Raw genomic sequence first — 19,137 nt, forward strand, 5'->3', positions numbered from 1 at the left:
TGAATAAATTAAGAGCAGACTGACCACAGCACTGTGGTGCAGAGAGCTGTTCAAGTGGGGTGAGTTAACAGGGATGTAGTTGCAGTAGGGGTCAGTATACTGAGGGTTTATAGGTCCTGTTCTCTGTAGCAGTGAGCGTGAGTCCCATTGGCTGCATTGTCTGCCCTGTAGCGGAGTTGGGAGCATTTCCTCCCAGTTGGACCTGAACTTGGAGTGCGAAGAGAAGGATCTAGTTGTCATCGTCCGCGTGGGTACCAAGGACTTAGGTAGGAGTCAGATAGAGGTAGTGCTGAGGGAGTGCAGGTAGCTAGGGGCTGAGTTTGAAAGCTGGGTCACAGTGACCGTTAGAGTCTCTGTCCCTTCCTGTCCCATTCCGCTCGTCTTCACCCACATTGCTACGCTTTTCTATCACCTCGACTTTCCTCTTCAGATTGCCAAGTCTCCCTCTACCCAAACCTCCCCCCCCCCCACCCACATGCCTCTGTTAGTTTAAAGCCCCAGTCACATGATGTCCCGGTCCCGGCCTTGTTTAAGTGGAGCCCATCTCAACAGAAATAGCCCCCTCTCTCTTGAGACAAAACAGAACATGCTGGGAAAACTCAACAGATATGACGGCGTCTGTGGAGAGAGAAACAGAGTTAACGTTTCGAGTCCGATACGGACTCGAAACGTTAAGTCTGTTTCCCTCCCCACAGGTGCTGTCAGATCTGCTGAGTTTTTCCAGCATTTTCTATTCTTCTTTCAGATTTCCAGCATCTGCAGTGTTTTGCATTTAGCTGAGTGCTGGTGCCAGTCCCCCTGTGAATTGTAACCCCTTCTTCCCAAACTGCTCTTTGAGCCACACGTTTAATTCTCCACGAGCGGATGAATCAGGAGCAGGAGTAGGCCTTTTGAGGAAGAGAGTTCCAAAGACTCACCACTGTCTGAGAGAAAATATTTCTCCTCATCTCTGTCCTGAATGGGCGACCCCTTATTTTTAAACAGTGACCTCCCCCCCACCCCGCCTAGTTCTAGATTCTTCCACAAGAGGAAACATCCTCACCATATGGACCCTTCAGGCCCAATCCGCCCAGAGTCCTGATTCTCAGATCTTATTCACCTCCTGTCAGAATAGGGCCCTGCACGATTTGGGGCTCTTTTCATGTTACATGTTGGGACGTTTTCCTGCTTAAATATTACAGAAGGTCCAATGGTTGCCGGGAGCCAGCTGTCATCTTTGTTGCACATCTGTGCCTCCAGCTGTGGGCATTTATTTTTACATTTTACAAGAGGAGGTTAAAATCATTAACACCTGTGTCGAGAGGAGCTGGGGACGAATTAGAAACGGCAAAGAGTCAGCCTCACGGTCAGGGGCAATGGTGACATGGCTTTAAAGGCTGAATCGCTTGCTGTAAGAGAGTGTGTGTGTGTGTAATGTGGGAGGGAGGGGGAGGTGAGGAGCTGATGAAAATACAGCACAAAGAAAATATTAGCAAATAAACAGGGGAAGGAGTAACGATGGGTTGGAGAGAGTGAGGGAGTGATGGGGTCAGAGAGAGAGGGCGAGGGGGATTGATGGGTTCGGAGGGAGAATGATGGGGTCTGAGAGAGAGGGGGAGTGATGGGGTCAGAGAGAGTGGGGTGGGTGATGGGGTCAGAATGAGGGGGATTGATGGGATCAGAGAGAGGGGGTGTGATGGGGTCAGAGAGAGGGGGTGTGATGGGTTTGGAGAGAGAGGGGGAGTGATGGGGTCAGAGAGAGGGGGTGTGATGGGGTCAGAGAGAGGGGGTGTGATGGGGTCAGAGAGAGGGGGTGTGATGGGTTTGGAGAGAGAGGGGGAGTGATGGGGTCAGAGAGAGAGAGGGGGTGTGTGGTGGGGTCAGAGAGAGATGGGGTGACGGGGTCAGAGTGAGGGGGTGTGATGGGATCAGAGAGAGGGGGAGGGATGGGTTTGGAGAGAGGAGGAATGATGGGGTCAGAGAGAGTGGGGTGGGTGATGGGGTCAGAGAGAGGGGGAGTGATGGGGTCAGAGAGAGAGAGGGGGAGTGATGGGATCAGAGAGAGGGGGTGTGATGGGGTCAGAGAGAGGCGGTGTGATGGGGTCAGAGAGAGGGGGTGTGATGGGGTCAGAGAGAGGGGGTGTGATGGGGTCAGAGAGAGGGGGAGTGATGGGTTTGGAGAGAGAGGGGGAGTGATGGGATCAGAGAGAGGGGGTGTGATGGGGTCAGAGAGAGGCGGTGTGATGGGGTCAGAGAGAGGGGGTGTGATGGGGTCAGAGAGAGGGGGTGTGATGGGGTCAGAGAGAGGGGGTGTGATGGGGTCAGAGAGAGAGAGGGGGAGTGATGGGATCAGAGAGAGAGAGGGGGAGTGATGGGTTTGGAGAGAGAGAGGGGGGGTGATGGGATCAGAGAGAGAGAGGGGGTGTGATGGGATCAGAGAGAGTGGGGTGGGTGATGGGGTCAGAATGAGGGGGATTGATGGGATCAGAGAGAGTGGGAGGGATGGGTTTGGAGAGAGAGGGGGAGTGATGGGGTCAGAGAGAGTGGGGTGGGTGATGGGGTCAGAATGAGGGGGATTGATGGGATCAGAGAGAGGGGGTGTGATGGGGTCAGAGAGAGGGGGTGTGATGGGTTTGGAGAGAGAGGGGGAGTGATGGGGTCAGAGAGAGAGAGGGGGTGTGTGGTGGGGTCAGAGAGAGATGGGGTGACGGGGTCAGAGTGAGGGGGTGTGATGGGATCAGAGAGAGGGGGAGGGATGGGTTTGGAGAGAGGAGGAATGATGGGGTCAGAGTGAGGGGGTGTGTGGTGGGATCAGAGAGAGGGGGAGTGATGGGTTTGGAGAGAGAGGGGGAGTGATGGGATCAGAGAGAGAGAGGGGGTGTGATGGGGTCAGAGAGAGGGGGTGTGATGGGGTCAGAGAGAGGGGGTGTGATGGGGTCAGAGAGAGAGAGGGGGAGTGATGGGATCAGAGAGAGAGAGGGGGAGTGATGGGATCAGAGAGAGAGAGGGGGTGTGATGGGATCAGAGAGAGAGAGGGGGAGTGATGGGGTCAGAGAGAGGGGGTGTGATGGGTTTGGAGAGAGAGGGGGAGTGATGGGATCAGAGAGAGGGGGTGTGATGGGGTCAGAGAGAGGGGGTGTGATGGGATCAGAGAGAGGGGGTGTGATGGGGTCAGAGAGAGAGAGGGGTGTGATGGGATCAGAGAGAGGGGGAGTGATGGGTTTGGAGAGAGAGGGGGAGTGATGGGATCAGAGAGAGAGAGGGGGTGTGTGGTGGGGTCAGAGAGAGATGGGGTGACGGGGTCAGAGTGAGGGGGTGTGATGGGATCAGAGAGAGGGGGAGGGATGGGTTTGGAGAGAGGAGGAATGATGGGGTCAGAGAGAGTGGGGTGGGTGATGGGGTCAGAGAGAGGGGGAGTGATGGGGTCAGAGAGAGAGAGGGGGAGTGATGGGATCAGAGAGAGGGGGTGTGATGGGGTCAGAGAGAGGGGGTGTGATGGGGTCAGAGAGAGGGGGAGTGATGGGTTTGGAGAGAGAGGGGGAGTGATGGGATCAGAGAGAGGGGGTGTGATGGGGTCAGAGAGAGGGGGTGTGATGGGGTCAGAGAGAGAGAGGGGGAGTGATGGGATCAGAGAGAGAGAGGGGGTGTGATGGGGTCAGAGAGAGAGAGGGGGAGTGATGGGATCAGAGAGAGAGAGGGGGTGTGATGGGATCAGAGAGAGAGAGGGGGAGTGATGGGATCAGAGAGAGGGGGTGTGATGGGATCAGAGAGAGAGAGGGGGTGTGATGGGGTCAGAGAGAGAGAGGGGGAGTGATGGGATCAGAGAGAGAGAGGGGGTGTGATGGGGTCAGAGAGAGAGAGGGGGAGTGATGGGGTCAGAGAGATGGGGTGTGATGGGATCAGAGAGAGTGGGGTGGGTGATGGGGTCAGAGAGAGGGGGTGTGATGGGATCAGAGAGAGAGAGGGGGAGTGATGGGATCAGAGAGAGAGAGGGGGTGTGATGGGGTCAGAGAGAGAGAGGGGGAGTGATGGGATCAGAGAGAGAGAGGGGGTGTGATGGGGTCAGAGAGAGAGAGGGGGAGTGATGGGATCAGAGAGAGAGAGGGGGTGTGATGGGATCAGAGAGAGAGAGGGGGAGTGATGGGATCAGAGAGAGGGGGAGTGATGGGGTCAGAGAGAGGGGGTGTGATGGGTTTGGAGAGAGAGGGGGAGTGATGGGATCAGAGAGAGGGGGTGTGATGGGGTCAGAGAGAGGGGGAGTGATGGGATCAGAGAGAGGGGGTGTGATGGGGTCAGAGAGAGAGAGGGGGTGTGATGGGATCAGAGAGAGGGGGAGTGATGGGTTTGGAGAGAGAGGGGGAGTGATGGGGTCAGAGAGAGAGAGGGGGTGTGTGGTGGGGTCAGAGAGAGATGGGGTGACGGGGTCAGAGTGAGGGGGTGTGATGGGATCAGAGAGAGGGGGAGGGATGGGTTTGGAGAGAGGAGGAATGATGGGGTCAGAGAGAGTGGGGTGGGTGATGGGGTCAGAGAGAGTGGGGTGGGTGATGGGGTCAGAGAGAGGGGGAGTGATGGGGTCAGAGAGAGGGGGAGTGATGGGATCAGAGAGAGGGGGAGTGATGGGTTTGGAGAGAGGAGGAATGATGGGGTCAGAGAGAGAGGGGGTGTGATGGGGTCAGAGAGAGAGAGGGGGTGTGATGGGGTCAGAGAGAGGGGGTGTGATGGGTTTGGAGAGAGAGGGGGTGTGATGGGGTCAGAGAGAGAGAGGGGGTGTGTGGTGGGGTCAGAGAGAGATGGGGTGACGGGGTCAGAGTGAGGGGGTGTGATGGGGTCAGAGAGAGAGGGAGTGTGATGGGGTCAGAGAGAGGGGGTGTGATGGGTTTGGAGAGAGAGGGGGTGTGATGGGGTCAGAGAGAGGGGGTGTGATGGGGTCAGAGAGAGGGGGTGTGATGGGTTTGGAGAGAGAGGGGGTGTGATGGGGTCAGAGAGAGGGGGTGTGATGGGGTCAGAGAGAGGGGGTGTGATGGGATCAGAGAGAGGGGGTGTGATGGGGTCAGAGAGAGGGGGTGTGATGGGGTCAGAGAGAGGGGGTGTGATGGGTTTGGAGAGAGAGGGGGTGTGATGGGGTCAGAGAGAGGGGGTGTGATGGGGTCAGAGAGAGGGGGTGTGATGGGTTTGGAGAGAGAGGGGGTGTGATGGGGTCAGAGAGAGGGGGTGTGATGGGGTCAGAGAGAGGGGGTGTGATGGGTTTGGAGAGAGAGGGGGTGTGATGGGGTCAGAGAGAGAGGGAGTGTGATGGGGTCAGAGAGAGGGGGTGTGATGGGGTCAGAGAGAGAGAGGGGGAGTGATGGGTTTGGAGAGAGAGGGGGTGTGATGGGGTCAGAGAGAGGGGGTGTGATGGGGTCAGAGAGAGGGGGTGTGATGGGGTCAGAGAGAGGGGGTGTGTTGGGGTCAGAGAGAGGGGGTGTGATGGGGTCAGAGAGAGGGGGTGTGATGGGGTCAGAGAGAGGGGGTGTGATGGGGTCAGAGAGAGGGGGTGTGATGGGGTCAGAGAGAGGGGGTGTGATGGGATCAGAGAGAGAGAGGGGGTGTGATGGGGTCAGAGAGAGGGGGTGTGATGGGTTTGGAGAGAGGGGAGGAGTGATGGGGTTGGGGAGAGAGAGGGGGTGTGATGGGGTCAGAGTGAAGGGGTGTGATGGGGTCAGAGAGAGGGGGTGTGATGGGTTTGGAGAGAGGGGAGGAGTGATGGGGTTGGGGAGAGAGAGGGGGAGTGATGGGGTCAGAGTGAAGGGGTGTGATGGGGTCAGAGAGAGGGGGTGTGATGGGGTCAGAGTGAAGGGGTGTGTTGGGGTCAGAGAGAGGGGGTGTGATGGGGTCAGAGAGAGGGGGTGTGTTGGGATCAGAGAGAGGGGGAGGGATGGGTTTGGAGAGAGAGGGGGAGTGATGGGGTCAGAGAGAGAGAGGGGGTGTGTGGTGGGGTCAGAGAGAGATGGGGTGACGGGGTCAGAGTGAGGGGGTGTGATGGGATCAGAGAGAGGGGGAGGGATGGGTTTGGAGAGAGGAGGAATGATGGGGTCAGAGAGAGTGGGGTGGGTGATGGGGTCAGAATGAGGGGGATTGATGGGGTCAGAGAGAGGGGGTGTGATGGGGTCAGAGAGAGGGGGTGTGATGGGGTCAGAGAGAGAGAGGGGGTGTGATGGGTTTGGAGAGAGAGGGGGGGAGTGATGGGATCAGAGAGAGGGGGAGTGATGGGGTCAGAGAGAGAGAGGGGGTGTGATGGGTTTGGAGAGAGAGAGGGGGTGTGATGGGATCAGAGAGAGGGGGAGTGATGGGTTTGGAGAGAGAGGGGGTGTGATGGGATCAGAGAGAGAGAGGGGGTGTGATGGGGTCAGAGAGAGAGAGGGGGAGTGATGGGATCAGAGAGAGGGGGTGTGATGGGGTCAGAGAGAGGGGGTGTGATGGGGTCAGAGAGAGGGGGTGTGATGGGGTCAGAGAGAGAGAGGGGGAGTGATGGGATCAGAGAGAGAGAGGGGGTGTGATGGGATCAGAGAGAGAGAGGGGGTGTGATGGGATCAGAGAGAGAGAGGGGGAGTGATGGGATCAGAGAGAGGGGGTGTGATGGGGTCAGAGAGAGAGAGGGGGAGTGATGGGGTCAGAGAGAGGGGGAGTGATGGGATCAGAGAGAGGGGGTGTGATGGGGTCAGAGAGAGAGAGGGGGAGTGATGGGGTCAGAGAGAGAGAGGGGGAGTGATGGGGTCAGAGAGAGAGAGGGGGAGTGATGGGGTCAGAGAGAGGGGGAGTGATGGGATCAGAGAGAGGGGGTGTGATGGGGTCAGAGAGAGGGGGTGTGATGGGGTCAGAGAGAGGGGGTGTGATGGGGTCAGAGAGAGAGAGGGGGAGTGATGGGATCAGAGAGAGAGAGGGGGTGTGATGGGATCAGAGAGAGAGAGGGGGTGTGATGGGATCAGAGAGAGAGAGGGGGAGTGATGGGATCAGAGAGAGGGGGTGTGATGGGGTCAGAGAGAGAGAGGGGGAGTGATGGGGTCAGAGAGAGGGGGAGTGATGGGATCAGAGAGAGGGGGTGTGATGGGGTCAGAGAGAGAGAGGGGGAGTGATGGGGTCAGAGAGAGTGGGGTGGGTGATGGGGTCAGAGAGAGGGGGTGTGATGGGATCAGAGAGAGAGAGGGGGAGTGATGGGATCAGAGAGAGAGAGGGGGTGTGATGGGGTCAGAGAGAGAGAGGGGGAGTGATGGGGTCAGAGAGAGTGGGGTGGGTGATGGGGTCAGAATGAGGGGGATTGATGGGATCAGAGAGAGGGGGTGTGATGGGGTCAGAGAGAGGGGGTGTGATGGGTTTGGAGAGAGAGGGGGAGTGATGGGGTCAGAGAGAGAGAGGGGGTGTGTGGTGGGGTCAGAGAGAGATGGGGTGACGGGGTCAGAGTGAGGGGGTGTGATGGGATCAGAGAGAGGGGGAGGGATGGGTTTGGAGAGAGGAGGAATGATGGGGTCAGAGAGAGTGGGGTGGGTGATGGGGTCAGAGAGAGTGGGGTGGGTGATGGGGTCAGAGAGAGGGGGTGTGATGGGATCAGAGAGAGGGGGTGTGATGGGGTCAGAGAGAGGGGGTGTGATGGGGTCAGAGAGAGTGGGGTGGGTGATGGGGTCAGAGAGAGGGGGAGTGATGGGGTCAGAGAGAGAGAGGGGGAGTGATGGGATCAGAGAGAGGGGGGTGTGATGGGGTCAGAGAGAGGGGGTGTGATGGGGTCAGAGAGAGGGGGAGTGATGGGTTTGGAGAGAGAGGGGGAGTGATGGGATCAGAGAGAGGGGGTGTGATGGGGTCAGAGAGAGGCGGTGTGATGGGGTCAGAGAGAGGGGGTGTGATGGGGTCAGAGAGAGGGGGAGTGATGGGTTTGGAGAGAGAGGGGGAGTGATGGGATCAGAGAGAGAGAGGGGGAGTGATGGGATCAGAGAGAGAGAGGGGGAGTGATGGGATCAGAGAGAGAGAGGGGGAGTGATGGGATCAGAGAGAGGGGGTGTGATGGGATCAGAGAGAGAGAGGGGGTGTGATGGGGTCAGAGAGAGGGGGTGTGATGGGGTCAGAGAGAGAGAGGGGGAGTGATGGGATCAGAGAGAGAGAGGGGGAGTGATGGGATCAGAGAGAGGGGGTGTGATGGGATCAGAGAGAGAGAGGGGGTGTGATGGGGTCAGAGAGAGGGGGTGTGATGGGGTCAGAGAGAGAGAGGGGGTGTGATGGGTTTGGAGAGAGAGAGGGGGTGTGATGGGATCAGAGAGAGAGAGGGGGTGTGATGGGATCAGAGAGAGGGGGTGTGATGGGTTTGGAGAGAGAGGGGGAGTGATGGGATCAGAGAGAGGGGGTGTGATGGGGTCAGAGAGAGGGGGTGTGATGGGGTCAGAGAGAGAGAGGGGGAGTGATGGGATCAGAGAGAGAGAGGGGGTGTGATGGGATCAGAGAGAGAGAGGGGGAGTGATGGGATCAGAGAGAGAGAGGGGGTGTGATGGGATCAGAGAGAGGGGGTGTGATGGGTTTGGAGAGAGAGGGGGAGTGATGGGATCAGAGAGAGGGGGTGTGATGGGGTCAGAGAGAGGGGGTGTGATGGGGTCAGAGAGAGAGAGGGGGAGTGATGGGATCAGAGAGAGAGAGGGGGAGTGATGGGATCAGAGAGAGGGGGTGTGATGGGGTCAGAGAGAGAGGGGGTGTGATGGGGTCAGAGAGAGAGAGGGGGAGTGATGGGGTCAGAGAGATGGGGTGTGATGGGATCAGAGAGAGTGGGGTGGGTGATGGGGTCAGAGAGAGGGGGTGTGATGGGATCAGAGAGAGAGAGGGGGTGTGATGGGGTCAGAGAGAGAGAGGGGGAGTGATGGGATCAGAGAGAGAGAGGGGGTGTGATGGGATCAGAGAGAGAGAGGGGGAGTGATGGGATCAGAGAGAGGGGGTGTGATGGGATCAGAGAGAGAGAGGGGGTGTGATGGGGTCAGAGAGAGAGAGGGGGAGTGATGGGATCAGAGAGAGAGAGGGGGTGTGATGGGGTCAGAGAGAGAGAGGGGGAGTGATGGGATCAGAGAGAGAGAGGGGGTGTGATGGGATCAGAGAGAGAGAGGGGGAGTGATGGGATCAGAGAGAGGGGGAGTGATGGGGTCAGAGAGAGGGGGTGTGATGGGTTTGGAGAGAGAGGGGGAGTGATGGGATCAGAGAGAGGGGGTGTGATGGGGTCAGAGAGAGGGGGAGTGATGGGATCAGAGAGAGGGGGTGTGATGGGGTCAGAGAGAGAGAGGGGGTGTGATGGGATCAGAGAGAGGGGGAGTGATGGGTTTGGAGAGAGAGGGGGAGTGATGGGGTCAGAGAGAGAGAGGGGGTGTGTGGTGGGGTCAGAGAGAGATGGGGTGACGGGGTCAGAGAGAGGGGGTGTGATGGGATCAGAGAGAGGGGGAGGGATGGGTTTGGAGAGAGGAGGAATGATGGGGTCAGAGAGAGTGGGGTGGGTGATGGGGTCAGAGAGAGTGGGGTGGGTGATGGGGTCAGAGAGAGGGGGAGTGATGGGGTCAGAGAGAGGGGGAGTGATGGGATCAGAGAGAGGGGGAGTGATGGGTTTGGAGAGAGGAGGAATGATGGGGTCAGAGAGAGAGGGGGTGTGATGGGGTCAGAGAGAGAGAGGGGGTGTGATGGGGTCAGAGAGAGGGGGTGTGATGGGTTTGGAGAGAGAGGGGGTGTGATGGGGTCAGAGAGAGGGGGTGTGATGGGGTCAGAGAGAGAGGGAGTGTGATGGGGTCAGAGAGAGGGGGTGTGATGGGTTTGGAGAGAGAGGGGGTGTGATGGGGTCAGAGAGAGGGGGTGTGATGGGTTTGGAGAGAGAGGGGGTGTGATGGGGTCAGAGAGAGGGGGTGTGATGGGGTCAGAGAGAGGGGGTGTGATGGGGTCAGAGAGAGGGGGTGTGATGGGGTCAGAGAGAGGGGGTGTGATGGGTTTGGAGAGAGGGGAGGAGTGATGGGGTTGGGGAGAGAGAGGGGGAGTGATGGGGTCAGAGAGAGAGGGAGTGTGATGGGGTCAGAGAGAGAGAGGGGGTGTGATGGGGTCAGAGTGAAGGGGTGTGTTGGGGTCAGAGAGAGGGGGTGTGATGGGGTCAGAGTGAAGGGGTGTGTTGGGGTCAGAGAGAGGGGGTGTGATGGGGTCAGAGTGAAGGGGTGTGTTGGGGTCAGAGAGAGGGGGAGGGATGGGTTTGGAGAGAGAGGGGGAGTGATGGGGTCAGAGAGAGAGGGGGTGTGTGGTGGGGTCAGAGAGAGATGGGGTGACGGGGTCAGAGTGAGGGGGTGTGATGGGATCAGAGAGAGGGGGAGGGATGGGTTTGGAGAGAGGAGGAATGATGGGGTCAGAGAGAGGGGGAGTGATGGGGTCAGAGAGAGGGGGTGTGATGGGGTCAGAGAGAGGGGGTGTGATGGGGTCAGAGAGAGGGGGAGTGATGGGATCAGAGAGAGGGGGTGTGATGGGGTCAGAGAGAGGGGGAGTGATGGGTTTGGAGAGAGAGGGGGTGTGATGGGGTCAGAGAGAGAGATGGGGTGTGATGGGATCAGAGAGAGAGAGGGGGAGTGATGGGATCAGAGAGAGGGGGTGTGATGGGGTCAGAGAGAGAGAGGGGGAGTGATGGGATCAGAGAGAGAGAGGGGGTGTGATGGGGTCAGAGAGAGAGAGGGGGAGTGATGGGATCAGAGAGAGAGAGGGGGTGTGATGGGGTCAGAGAGAGAGAGGGGGAGTGATGGGGTCAGAGAGATGGGGTGTGATGGGATCAGAGAGAGTGGGGTGGGTGATGGGGTCAGAGAGAGGGGGTGTGATGGGATCAGAGAGAGAGAGGGGGAGTGATGGGATCAGAGAGAGAGAGGGGGTGTGATGGGATCAGAGAGAGAGAGGGGGTGTGATGGGGTCAGAGAGAGAGAGGGGGAGTGATGGGATCAGAGAGAGGGGGAGTGATGGGGTCAGAGAGAGGGGGAGTGATGGGATCAGAGAGAGAGAGGGGGTGTGATGGGATCAGGAGAGAGAGGGGGAGTGATGGGATCAGAGAGAGGGGGAGTGATGGGGTCAGAGAGAGGGGGTGTGATGGGTTTGGAGAGAGAGGGGGAGTGATGGGATCAGAGAGAGGGGGTGTGATGGGGTCAGAGAGAGGGGGTGTGATGGGGTCAGAGAGAGAGAGGGGGTGTGATGGGATCAGAGAGAGGGGGTGTGATGGGGTCAGAGAGAGGGGGAGTGATGGGTTTGGAGAGAGAGGGGGAGTGATGGGGTCAGAGAGAGAGAGGGGGTGTGTGGTGGGGTCAGAGAGAGATGGGGTGACGGGGTCAGAGTGAGGGGGTGTGTTGGGATCAGAGAGAGGGGGAGGGATGGGTTTGGAGAGAGGAGGAATGATGGGGTCAGAGAGAGTGGGGTGGGTGATGGGGTCAGAGAGAGTGGGGTGGGTGATGGGGTCAGAGAGAGGGGGAGTGATGGGGTCAGAGAGAGGGGGAGTGATGGGATCAGAGAGAGGGGGAGTGATGGGTTTGGAGAGAGGAGGAATGATGGGGTCAGAGAGAGAGGGGGTGTGATGGGGTCAGAGAGAGAGAGGGGGTGTGATGGGGTCAGAGAGAGGGGGTGTGATGGGTTTGGAGAGAGAGGGGGTGTGATGGGGTCAGAGAGAGGGGGTGTGATGGGGTCAGAGAGAGGGGGTGTGATGGGATCAGAGAGAGGGGGTGTGATGGGTTTGGAGAGAGAGGGGGTGTGATGGGGTCAGAGAGAGGGGGTGTGATGGGGTCAGAGAGAGAGAGGGGGTGTGATGGGGTCAGAGAGAGGGGGTGTGATGGGTTTGGAGAGAGGGGAGGAGTGATGGGGTTGGGGAGAGAGAGGGGGAGTGATGGGGTCAGAGAGAGAGGGAGTGTGATGGGGTCAGAGAGAGGGGGTGTGATGGGGTCAGAGTGAAGGGGTGTGTTGGGGTCAGAGAGAGGGGGTGTGATGGGGTCAGAGTGAAGGGGTGTGTTGGGGTCAGAGAGAGGGGGTGTGATGGGGTCAGAGTGAAGGGGTGTGTTGGGGTCAGAGAGAGGGGGTGTGATGGGATCAGAGAGAGAGGGAGTGTGATGGGGTCAGAGAGAGGGGGTGTGATGGGGTCAGAGTGAAGGGGTGTGTTGGGGTCAGAGAGAGAGAGGGGGTGTGATGGGGTCAGAGTGAAGGGGTGTGTTGGGGTCAGAGAGAGGGGGTGTGATGGGATCAGAGAGAGAGGGAGTGTGATGGGGTCAGAGAGAGGGGGTGTGATGGGGTCAGAGTGAAGGGGTGTGTTGGGGTCAGAGAGAGGGGGAGTGATGGGGTCAGAGAGAGGGGATGTGATGGGGTCAGAGAGAGTGGGTTGGCTGATGGAGTTGGAGAGAGAGAGAGAGGGAGTGATGCAGTCAGAGAGAGAGAGTGGAGGAGTGATGGCGTCAGAGAGAGAGAGAGTGGGGGAGTGATGGCGTCAGAGAGAGAGAGAGTGGGGGAGTGATGGGGTCGGGGAGAGGGGATAATGGGACCTGAGAGAGAGGGGGAAGGATAGGGTCAGATGGAGAGAGGGGGAGTGCTGGGGTCAGAGAGAGAGGGGAAGTGATGGAGGTTGAGTAAAGAGGAGTAATGGAGGTTGAGGAAAGGGGGAGTGTTGGGGTTAGACAGAGAGAGGGAGTGTGGGGTCTGAGATGGGGAGTGATGGAATCAGGGAGAGGGGGAGTGATGCGATCTGAGAGAGAGGGGGAGTGATGGGATCTGATAGAGAGGGAGAGTTATGGGGTCTGAGAGCGAGGGGGGGGTGAAGGGGTCTGAGAGAGAGGAGTGATGGGGTCTGAGAGAGAGGCGGAGTGATGGAGGTTAAGGGGGAGTGTAGCTGTTGAGGGAAGGGGTGATGGAGGTTGAGGGAACAGGGGGTGATGGGCTTGAGGAAAGGGGAGTGATGGGATTGAGGGAATGGGGAGTGATAGGGTTGGGGGAATAGGAGTGATAGAGGTTGAGAGAAGGGGACTGATTGATTTTGATTGGAGGTTGAGGGAGGGGGAGTGATGGGGGTTGTGGAAATGAGGAGTGACGGAGTTTGAGGGAATGGGGAGTGATGGGGTTGAGGGAATGTGGAGTGAAGGTGAATGAGGAAAGGGGGAGTGGTGGGAGTTGAGGGAATGTGGAGTGATGGGGAAAGGGGAAATGGTGGGGGTTAAGGGAATGTGGAGTGACGGTGAATGGGGAAAGGGGGAGTGGTGGGGGCTGAGGGAATGTGGAGTGACGGTGAATGGGGAAAGGGGGAGTGGTGGGATCTGAGGGAATGTGGAGTGACGGTGAATGGGGAAAGGGGGAGTGGTGGGCGTTGAGGGAATGTGGAGTAATGGGTTGAGGGAAGGGGAGTGATGAGGGTTGTGGAAAGGGAGGTGATGGAGGTTGAGGGAATGGGTGTTGAGACGGAGGAGGCAGTGATTGAGGCTGAGGGAGGGGGAGTGATGGAGGTTGGGGAAGGGGAATGAAGGTGATTGAGAGAGGATGCAGTGTTGGAGGTTGAGGGGGGCAGTGGTGGAGGTTGAGGGAGGGGGAGTGATGGAGGTTGAGGGAAGGAGAGTGATGGGTTTGGAGAGGGAGGAGGCAATGATCAAGGCTGAAGGAGGGGGAGTGATGGAGGTTGAGGGAAGGGGAGTGATGGAGGTTGAGAGGAGGCAGTGATGGAGGTTGAGGGAAGGGGAGTGATGGAGGTTAAGAGGAGGCAGTGATGGAGGTTGAGGGAAGGGGAGTGATGGAGGTTGAGTGAAGGGGAGTGATGGAGGTTGAGGGAAGGGGAGTGATGGAGGTTAAGAGGAGGCAGTGATGCAGGTTGAGGGAAGGGGAGTAATGGAGGTTGAGGGAAGGGGAGTGATGGAGGTTGAGAGGAGGCAGTGATGGAGGGTGAGGGAGGGGGTGTGATGGAGGTTGAGGGAAGGGGAGTGATGGAGGTTGAGGGAAGGGGAGTGATGAAATATTGGAACAGGAATAGCCATTTATCCCCTCAGCTTGTTCCGCCTCAACCAATGAGATCATGGCTGATCTTTGACCTTACTGTGGCCATATACCAGCCTTTGCCCATCTTCCCTTCATAACTTATCTGAAACGAGTTCTGGTTATCAGAAATCTATCAATCTTGGATTTAAAATGAACATGGTCTAGCACTTATGGAAGCAAGTTTCGAACTGTTGCCATGGATGCTGCCAGAACTGCTGAGATTTTCCATCATTTTCTGTTTTTATTTCAAACTCTTAGCACTCGTTGTGTGTGGAAGTGTGTGGAACCATCTCTAGTTTTTAAGGTATATCTCTGAGTCCTAGATTCCACAACAGAATAGTTTCCCTCTGTCTAACCTAACAGTTCCCCCTTAATAGCTTGAAAACTTCAATAAAATCACCCCTCAATTTTCTAAATTTGAGGGGATAAAAGCCCTTTTTGTATAATATCTCCTCATAAAATTAAAATTTGGAATCCAGCTATCATCCTGGTAACTCTACACAATACTCACTCCAATGCCAATATATCCTTGCTCAGAAATTCTCACAATACTTCAGGAAGGTCTAAGCTTGGCTTTGTACAACTGAAATATGACTACTACTCCTTATTTTTGTATTCCATTAGGTATAAACATCCTCAATGATGGGGGAAGCCCAGCACCTCAGCTCAAAAGACAAGGCTGAAGCATTTGCAGCCATCTTCAGTCATAAGTGCCGAGTGGATGATCACTCTTGGCCTCTCCCTGAGGTTCCCAGCATCACAGATGCCAGTCTTCAGCCAATTCGATTCACCCCATGTGATATCAAGATGTGGCTAAAGGCACTGGACACTGCAAAAACATCCCGGCTGTAATACTGAAGATTTGTGCTCCTGAACTTGCTGCGCTCCTAGCCAAGCTGCTCCAGTAAAGTTACAATACTGGCATCTACACAGCAAGGTGGAAAATTACCCAGGTATGTCCTGTACACAAAAAGCAGGACAAATCCAACCGGGCCAATGATTGGCCCATCAGTCTACTCTCTATCATCAGTAGAGTAACAGAAAGTGTTGTCAATGGTGCTATCAAGTGGCACTTACTCAGAATAACCTGCTCACTGACGCCCAGTTTGGGTTCCGCCAGGGTCACTCAGCTCCTGACCTCATTATACCTTAGTCCAAACATAGACAGAAGATCTGAATTCCAGAGGTGTGGTGAAGCTGAGTGGCCTTTGCATCCTGCATTTGACCGAGGACCCTGGTAAAATTTAAGTCAATGGGAATCAGGGGGAAAACTCTTCAATGGTTGGAGTCATCCCTAGCATAAGGGAAGATGGTTGTAGTTGTTGGAGGCCAATCATCTCAGTCCCGAGACATCACTGCAGGAGTTCCTCAGGGTACTGTTCCAGGCCCAACCATCTTTAGCTGCTTCATCTTCCTTCCATCATAAGGTCAGAAGTGGGGATGTTCACTGATGATTGCACAATGTTCAATTCCACTTGCAATGACTCAGATACTAAAGCAGTCCATGCCCAAATGCAGCAAGACCTGGATAACACTCAGACTTAGGCTGATAAGAGGCAAGTAACATTCACAAGTAACAAATGCCAGGCAATGACCATCTTCAACGGGAGAGAATCTAACCATTGCCCCTTGATGTTCAACGGCATTACCATCACTGAATCCCCCACTATGAACATCCTGGGGCGATGGTTAACCATTGACCAGAACCTACACCAGCCAAATAAATACTATAGCTACAAGAAGGGCCTGGTCATTGACTCCTGACTGGTCGAACCCTACAGTTTTGGTCTGTGTGAAATCTGCTGGTCTTCCAGAGCAAAGAGTTATCCATTACCGAGTGTTACAGAACGGCACATTGCAAGGTCCAGGACTACATGCTGAGGAATGCACTAAAACTTGTGGGGAGAGAGTGGTGCAGTGAACTAGTAAGCCCAAGGCCCAGACTAATACTCTGGGGACATGGGTTTAAGTCTCACCACAGTAGCTGGGAGAATTTAAATTCAATTAATAAGAAAAGACTGGAATATAAAGCTAGTCTCAGTAATGGTGACCAAGACAACTATGATTGATTGTTGTAAAAACCCATCTGGTTCCCTATATCCTTTAGGGAAGCAAATCTCATATCCTTACCCAGTCTGGCTAGCATATGATCCTGTACCTACTGCAATGTGATAGACACTTAACTGCCCTCTGAAATGGCTGAGCAAGTCACTCAGTTCTGGGGCACTTAGGGACACCCACATCCCATGAAAGAATAAACATATCAAAGCTGGGGGTAAGCACTGCAGAGACACAATGGGGAAAGGACAGTCTAAGGGCTTTCAGCCATGGGTGTACTGAGGGATTGGAAACAGAGCAAGAGCCCTGGGGTATGTATGTTTGATCTGTAATGAAGATTGTAAACATTAACTGGAATGAGTAACAAGCAGCATTGGAAGAAACTGTTTTGATTTTCAGCTCATGTAATGCCACCTATGAGCAGACATGAAATGTACTTTTATCCATTATAGGAATAAAGTGTATTTTTGGGAAGAAGGTGAGGGTGAGGTTAAGGTGTTCCCTCACCACTCTGGCAAGTACATGCTTCAGGACTCAGCCAGCCAGTTAGGGCATTATCTGTGGGGTTAGGAGCCTGCATGGGTGTAGGGGAAATGTCTTGGGGGGATTGACATGGGCCTGGGGTAGTGTGAGTTTGGGGGTGGGGGATAGGTATGTGTTTGTGTCTGGGGTGGTGGAGTGTCAGAGGTGGGGGTGTGCCTCTCAGTGTATGTCTGTAAGGGGAGGGGTATCTGAGCTGTGGGAGTGTTTCTGCTGTTATAAAATGAGCTGCTCTGAGTTGTGTGAAAAGAATCCCTGTGCTGTTGAGGATGAGTATTGCTGTATGTCTGTCCCTGTGAGGGTGAGTATTTCTGTCTGTCTTTCCCAGTGATGGTGAGTATTTCTGTGTGTCGGTCTCTGTGAGAATAAGTATTTCTGTGTGTCTGTCCCAGTGAGGGTGAATATTTCTGTCTGTCTTTCCCAGTGATGGTGAGTATTTCTGTGTGTCTGTCTCTGTGATGGTGAGTATTTCTGTGTGTCTGTCCCAGTGAGGGTGAGTATTTCTGTGTGTTTGTCTCTGTGAGGGTGAGTATTTCTCTGTGTGTTTCTCTGTGAGGGTGAGTATTTCTGTGTGCCTGTCTCTGTGAGGGTGAGTATTTCTGTGTCTGTCTCCGTAAGGGTGAGTATTTCTGTGTGTCTGTCCCTGTGAGGGTGAGTATTTCTGTGTGTTTGTCTCTGTGAGGGTGAGTATTTCTCTGTGTGTTTCTCTGTGAGGGTGAGTATTTCTGTGTGCCTGTCTCTGTGAGGGTGAGTATTTCTGTGTGTCTGTCTCCGTAAGGGTGAGTATTTCTGTGTGTCTGTCCCTGTGAGGGTGAGTATTTCTGTGTGTCTGTCTCTGTGAGGGTATTTCTGTGTGTGTTTCTCTGTGACAGTGAGTATTTCTGTGTGTCTGTCCCAGTGAGGGTGAGTATTTCTGTGTGTGTTTCTCTCTGAGGGTGAGTATATCTGTGTGTCTGTCCCAGTGAGGGTGAGTATTTCTGTGTGTGTTTTTCTGTGACGGTGAGTATTTCTGTGTAACTGTCCCCGTGAGAGTAAGTATTTCTGTGTGTCTGTCTCTGTGAGGGTGAGTATTTCTGTGTATCTGTCCCTGTGAGAGTAAGTATTTCTGTGTGTCTGTCCCAGTGAGGGTGAATATTTCTGCATGTGTTTCTCTGTGAGGGTGAATATTTCTACGTGCATTTCTCTGTGAGGGTGAGTATATCTGTGTGTGTTTCTCTGTGACGGTGAATATTTCTGTGTGTCTGTCCCCGTGAGGGTGAGTATTTCTGTGTGTCTGTCCCAGTGAGGGTGAATATTTCTGTGTGTGTTTCTCTGTGAGGGTGAGTATTTATGTGTTTCTTTCTCTGACGGAGAGTGTTTCTGTGTGTCTGTCTCTGTGAGGGTGAGTATTTCTGTGTTTCTTTCTCTGACAGAGAGTATTTCTATATGTCCGTCTCTGTGTGGGTGAGCATTTCTGTGTGTCTGTCTCTGTGAGGGTGAGTATTTCTGTGTTTCTTTCTCTGACGGGGAGTGTTTCTGTGTATCTGTCTCTGTGACGGTGAGTATTTCTGTGTGTCTGTCCCAGTGAGGGTGAGTATTTCTGTGTGTCTGTCCCAGTGAAGGTGGATATTTCTGTGTGTGTTTCTCTGTGAGGGTGAGTATTTCTGTGTTTCTTTCTCTGACAGAGAGTGTTTCTGTGTTTCTGTCTCTTTGAGAGTGAGTATATCTGTTTGTGTTTCTTTGTGACGGTGAGTATTTCTGTGTGTCCGTCTCTGTGAGGGTGAATATATCTGTGTATGTCTGTCCCAGTGAGGGTGAGTATTTCTCTGTGTGTTTCTCTGTGAGGGTGAGTATTTCTGTGTGTCTGTCCCAGTGAGGGCGATATTTCTGTGCGTGTTTCTCTGTGACGGTGAGTATTTCTGTGTGTCTGTCCCAGTGAGGGTGAGTATTTCTGTGCGTGTTTCTCTGTGAGGGTGAGTATTTCTGTGTGTCTGTCCCAGTGAGGGTGAGTATTTCTGTGCGCGTTTCTCTGTGAGGGTGAGTATTTCTGTGTATCTGTCCCAGTGAGGGTGAGTATATCTGTTTGTGTTTCTCTGTGAGGGTATTTCTGTGTGTGTTTCTCTGTGAGGGTGAGTATTTCTGTGTATCTGTCCCAGTGAGGGTGAGTATTTCTCTGTGTGTTTCTCTGTGAGGGTGAGTATTTCTGTGTGTCTGTCCCAGTGAGGGTGAGTATTTCTGTGTATCTGTCCCATTGAGGGTGAGTATTTCTGTGTGTGTTTCTATGTGAGGGTGAGTATTTCTGTGTGTCTGTCCCAGTGAGGGTGAGTATATCTGTTTGTGTTTCTCTGTGAGGGTATTTCTGTGTGTGTTTCTCTGTGAGGGTGAGTATTTCTGTGTGTCTGTCCCAGTGAGGGTGAGTATATCTGTGTGTGTTTCTCTGTGAGGGTATTTCTGTGTGTGTTTTTCTGTGAAGGTGAGTATTTCTGGGTTATGTCCCAGTGAGGGTGAATATTTCTGTGTATCTGTCCCATTGAGGGTGAGTATTTCTGTGTGTGTTTCTATGTGAGGGTGAGTATT

General features: G+C 54.7%; 1 protein-coding gene across 1 annotated transcript in view; it reads left to right on the forward strand.

The window, feature by feature from the left end:
* The window catches only part of and3 (actinodin3), a 61,664-nt gene that overhangs the window by 817 nt on the left and 41,710 nt on the right, over positions 1-19,137 (forward strand). Inside the window, exons 2-3 of the mRNA XM_041178787.1 lie at positions 172-266; positions 1,240-1,358. Coding sequence (XP_041034721.1) covers positions 172-266; positions 1,240-1,358 — 214 coding nt within the window. The remainder of the gene's footprint in view (positions 1-171; positions 267-1,239; positions 1,359-19,137) is intronic.

This window comes from Carcharodon carcharias, chromosome 33, assembly GCF_017639515.1.
Source record: "Carcharodon carcharias isolate sCarCar2 chromosome 33, sCarCar2.pri, whole genome shotgun sequence".
NCBI classification, from domain to species: domain Eukaryota; kingdom Metazoa; phylum Chordata; class Chondrichthyes; order Lamniformes; family Lamnidae; genus Carcharodon; species Carcharodon carcharias.